Below are 4912 nucleotides of genomic sequence, written 5' to 3'. Positions count from 1 at the left end.
TGCACGCCGCTGACTCACCCCGTGACCGTGGACCGTTCCCACCCCCACCATTACATTACAAATTACGGTGCTAGTATTACTATACTCTAGTAGTATTAGAATTATACTGCTCGGTGTTGTAGCTAGCTAGGTCTGGACTCTGAAGTCTAAGCATAGAGTATCCTGCGGTTAAAACCGAGAGGAAGGAACCAAAGGAGTGGGGAAGAGGCCAAGGAATGGACATCTATCTCATCTATCTCTTCTCTTTTGGGCCCAATCAATTAGCGCTTGTTTCTTTCACAAAAGCAAGCCAAAAAGCCAATGGAAAAAAAATCCTCCCACCCAACCATCCCCCTCTCTCTATACATCACCGCTCTCTCTCTCTCTCTCTCTCTCTCTCTCTCTCTCTCTGAATCCTCAAGATATAGCTAGGAGCTGCGCTCCCTCTCGCTCTCTTGCTCACACACACCTCTCGCTGTCTCCTCGGCTTGCCTCACTAATCACTGCACCTCCACCACCATACCACCACTACTAGTACCTCCCCCATATGCTTGCTTCCCTCTCGATCCCTCTCCTCCTCCCTCCCGTTTCATAAGCCCACAGCCAGCCACAGCGCCAAGAACAATCGAGCTACTACACCATCGATCTATCTCCCACAGGCAGCAAGGCAGTACAGCGTAGCGCCTATGTCGGGCGAGTTCCAGTTCCACGACGAGCTCGCGTCGCTCTTCACGCAGCGGCCGGGGCCGGGGATGCAGCAGCAGGAGCAGCAGGCCTCCTGGCTCGCCGACTACCTGCAGACGCCCATGGACTACGATCTGCTGTGCAGGGCGCTGGAGCTGCCGGCCGCGGAGGACGTCGTCAAGAGGGAGCTGGTGGTGGACACCACGCCAAGCGGCGGCGGCGCCCTCACTCCCAGCGCCGGCGGGGGGACGCCCAACGCCACGTCGTCCATGTCGTCCTCGTCGAGCGAGGCCGGCGGAGGCCTCTGCGCCGGAGAGGGGGACTCGGCGGGGAGGTGCAAGAAGGAGGACGGCGACGGGGAGGACGGCAAGGGGGGAGACGAGGGTGACAAGAGCAAGAAAGGGTGAGTTGGACTGCATTAATTTCTCTCCTTGTGATTTTCCGTGTCTTGATCTGAAATCTTGGGGCGTCCCTTTTGGCGAGTTCTTGGTCCTTCTGACTGCCTAATCTGGTTAACTGCCTCTGGTTCTTTTCTGCTGCGATATTGGATCAAGATTTGGGGCGGGCTAGATTTCGCTTCCTTGAATTGCTTGCTGGCCATTCATTCATTCATGCCTTTTCTGTTCTTTTTTGTTCTTTATTCCCCTTTTAAGGTAGTTTGGCCGGCTGGCCAAGGTGTGAACCCGGCTAGGGTTTCACACCCAGCTTGCATGCCTCAGCCTGACAATCAAGAATAAATAATAAATAAATAAAAACATAAAAATCTGATTTCGTGTCTTGAACTCTTGATTACTTGCTTCATCTCCAAAATCTTGATCACAAATTTGCCTCTTGCATTTTTTCTACTTTTATGCTTTGTTCATTTTTCTTCTTCCACCCCATGTATGGCCCCATCTTGTCAAAATCATGCCCAATAATCTCTAGAATGAAACCATGCCCAGTTAAGAGACCCTCCCCCATCTAGGATTTGCTCAGGTTCTACTTTGGTGCAACCTATCATATGTACGCATCTCTCAGAAAATCCAAAGAGCAGAAAAGGGGGCAGCAAAAAGGCCAGGCACAATGTGAACCTCCTAAAAACCATGTGCGCTCTTACATAGACCACGCCAACAACCATGCATGTTTGAACGGGATCCCGGCCGGGAGGCCAGACCATACATATCGTAGTCGATCGATCGTAGTATGAACGAAATCTCTATCCACCACTAGGATTAGGAGTAGATAGCTAAGCTATCGAGACAGCCAAATGGTATACGATTCCGCCGCTTTCGGCTGCTGATATCTCATCTCACCGACGCGTAATCGAAATCTTTTCAGGTCTGCGGCTAAGGGCGGCAAGGCGGGCAAGGGCGAGAAGCGTCCGCGGCAGCCGCGGTTCGCCTTCATGACCAAGAGCGAGGTCGACCACCTCGAGGACGGCTACCGCTGGCGCAAGTACGGCCAGAAGGCCGTCAAGAACAGCCCATATCCCAGGTACGTATCAACGTATGTACGTACATACATAGGCAGTTGCACCGCATGTGCATGGGCGATTTTGGTATGTACCTAGGGACGAAGAACGATTATGTATGTGCTTGTGCTGATAATGGTGATGTGTGGGTGCAGGAGCTACTACCGATGCACGACGCAGAAGTGTGTGGTGAAGAAGAGAGTGGAGCGGTCGTTCCAGGACCCGGCGGTGGTGATCACCACGTACGAGGGCAAGCACACGCACCCCATCCCCTCCGCTCTCCGTGGCAGCACGCACCTCCTCGCCGCCCAGGCGGCGCACCTGCATCACCAGCACCACGGCCACCTCGGCATGCTGCCGCAGATGGGCATGGGCGGCCGCGCCGGATCGCCGTTCGGCCGGAGCAGCGGCGGCGGCATCGACGTGCTGGGCGGCCTCCTGCAGCCGCGCGCCCACCACGGCATGACGCCGCCGATGATCGGCGCTGGCGCGGGCCACCAGGCGTCGACCCAGGGTCTGCCCGGCTCAATCAGCAGCGTGGCGAGCGCCACCGCCTCGTCTCCTCCGTCGCTCCAGATGCAGCACTTCATGGCGCCGGACTTCGGGCTCCTGCAGGACATGCTGCCGTCCTTCATCCACGGCGCCGGCGGCAACAACAACAACAACCAGCCCTCATCACCGTATGGGAAGCTTCATTAGTTAGCTAGCTATAGCTAGAGATAATTATGAGATTTGGTTGGTTCTTGCTGCCTTATTAACATCCCCCAATCGATCTTGTTTTCCTTGATTGTCTTCACTTCTTGATTTGTTTCCTTCCTCGATCGATCCCGTGCTGCGAGATGGTACAGAATGAGTTTTTTCTGGGCCTCGTATCATTTCGATGGATCTAGCTCGCTAGCTATCTAGCTTTTAGCAGTCAGTGTACTAGCAGTTCTTGTACATGAAAGTACCTAATTCCCCATCTCATGCATATATTGCACTATGTCGCCGGTACTGGCCATGCATGCATGAGCTATATGTATGACAATTTTATGCTCCTTGTGTCTCTCCTGGCTCCATTAATGCAGCAGTACTAAGAATGCACATATCCATTTGCATGTTTGGTATGGTATTAAGGTTTCTTGCATACATGGCAACCGATCATGCATGATAGGCTTCATTAATTTGCTGTTGGTGGCAACTGTGGCAAGAAGATCGATGTACAACAATCTTGGCTAGCTAACTTGTTGTCATGAACCCGTGATGGGATTGTTCCTGTGGTTGGTACAAAGAGTTGTTAAGGGAAAAAGCAGTGAGGGTCGTTTTGCTGCTTTTTTCTTTCTTGCAGGTAGTGATCACTTGACCAGGTCGCTCGCTCCGAGCGCTACCTAGCTAGCGAGCGAGCTGGTGTAGATATCATTACTCATCCATAGTGATGTGAACCTACCTACTGTAGACCCTGCTTGTGTGGTTTCTGTACATGTACATATGATTGGTGCAAGATTAAACTTGGATGTAGGAGTAGTCACTGATCGATGCACGTTACGGTCCATTTCTGCCTGAATTATACGTATGCAATAGCTAGAGAAAAATCGATGATCCATCTAATATAATATATCGATTGATGTGAACCTAGCTAATTCAAACGTGGTTAATTTGGGTGTTAAATTTGGAGTTTAGACGAAGCTTGGATACAACTGGTGAAATGTGCGGTGATGCATGACTCGTACGTGCAGTCGTGCTCACCACGTTCGGTGTAGAGCTAGCAACAGTGAATGTATCTTTTTTGCTTTGTTTTTGCGAAGCAGTCAATGTATCTACTGACTAATCAGTTGCTATTTCGTCGGTTAGATGATTGACGTCTTCCCCATAAAAAAAAGGCATGCATGATTGACGCCTTCCAAATTTTGGTTCGATGCAATGTGCACTGGTCAGACATGCATGTAGCATGAAATATAGTAACAGATATTTTAGCTTGCATCGATATATCTACGGTGGACAAATGAGTAGGTCAATTAGCTAGATATATGATGACATGTGACATTTCGCTATTTGTGTGGAATGGGCCGGATATCGTTTTTTAAGCTTTTCCACCCTTTCCAATGCTACCTCATAATATTAAATATTAAGACTAAACAATGAACACAATAGTATGTGGTATTAGGTTTATTGATGGAAATGTTTATTTGAAATACTCCATCCTATATAGTACTCCTAATAATTGGTCAAATATAGCTAGGTTTGATCGTCTCAGCAGCAAGTGTGGAACAAATTGGATGCATGCATGGTCGATTGTGATGTACAGTACTAGTATGTAGCTTAAAACTTAACTTGGTCTCTGTAGAAAGTCAAATATTTCAGCTAGCCCCCCCCCCCCCCCCCCCCCCCCCACACACACACACACCCCGTTAATGGCGCTTTGTACTCTAGCTGAGGACGATTAGTACAGTCTCAAGCACACAGATTCTTTCTAACCCACTGGGATAGAAGTACCAGTACCTTTAGCTTTAGCAAACTTGTCTAGCTAGGAAGAAACATTAATACACATGTGACAGAATTCATCTTTGTTTAATTAAAGGCTGTCCATCGAGAGGAAATCCACTTTGGTGGCCATCCAATTAATTGGCTGGGCTAAGATGCTTGCACAGTGTGCATATCCAATTGTACTTTAGACACAGTGCAAGAAATCGTCAAAGCCATGGCATGATCGCTCCCTGCCGTTGTTTTACTCCTAGCTAGTTATATTAATCAAGGAGATGGTGGACCAGTTACAACCATATCCTCACTCATTTATATGTCCCTCTTGTACTACCGGAGGGT

The 4912-nt window shown here is 49.5% G+C and overlaps 1 protein-coding gene across 1 annotated transcript; it reads left to right on the top strand.

Annotated features, from left to right (window-relative positions):
* Nucleotides 1-322: 322 nt before the first annotated feature.
* LOC123078746 (probable WRKY transcription factor 48) lies at nt 323-3151 on the top strand. Its single transcript, XM_044501352.1, has 3 exons — nt 323-1066; nt 1981-2136; nt 2269-3151. The coding sequence occupies exons 1-3, from the start codon at nt 666-668 to the stop codon at nt 2810-2812; spliced, it is 1101 nt and encodes a 366-aa protein (XP_044357287.1). The 5' UTR covers nt 323-665; the 3' UTR covers nt 2813-3151.
* Nucleotides 3152-4912: the final 1761 nt, after the last annotated feature.

The sequence above is a fragment of the Triticum aestivum genome, chromosome 3D (genome assembly GCF_018294505.1).
Source record: "Triticum aestivum cultivar Chinese Spring chromosome 3D, IWGSC CS RefSeq v2.1, whole genome shotgun sequence".
Lineage (NCBI taxonomy): Eukaryota > Viridiplantae > Streptophyta > Magnoliopsida > Poales > Poaceae > Triticum > Triticum aestivum.
The sequence above is the reverse complement of the archived record's forward strand: the minus strand, read 5'-3'. Positions and strand labels throughout refer to the sequence as shown.

Coding starts and splice junctions, on each gene's coding strand:
- LOC123078746 (XM_044501352.1), top strand. CDS start 666: ATGTCGGGCGAGTTCCAGTTCCACGACGAGCTCGCGTCGCTCTTCACG. Junction 1,067..1,980: donor GGTGACAAGAGCAAGAAAGG/GTGAGTTGGACT, acceptor AAATCTTTTCAG/GTCTGCGGCTAAGGGCGGCA. Junction 2,137..2,268: donor AAGAACAGCCCATATCCCAG/GTACGTATCAAC, acceptor GTGTGGGTGCAG/GAGCTACTACCGATGCACGA.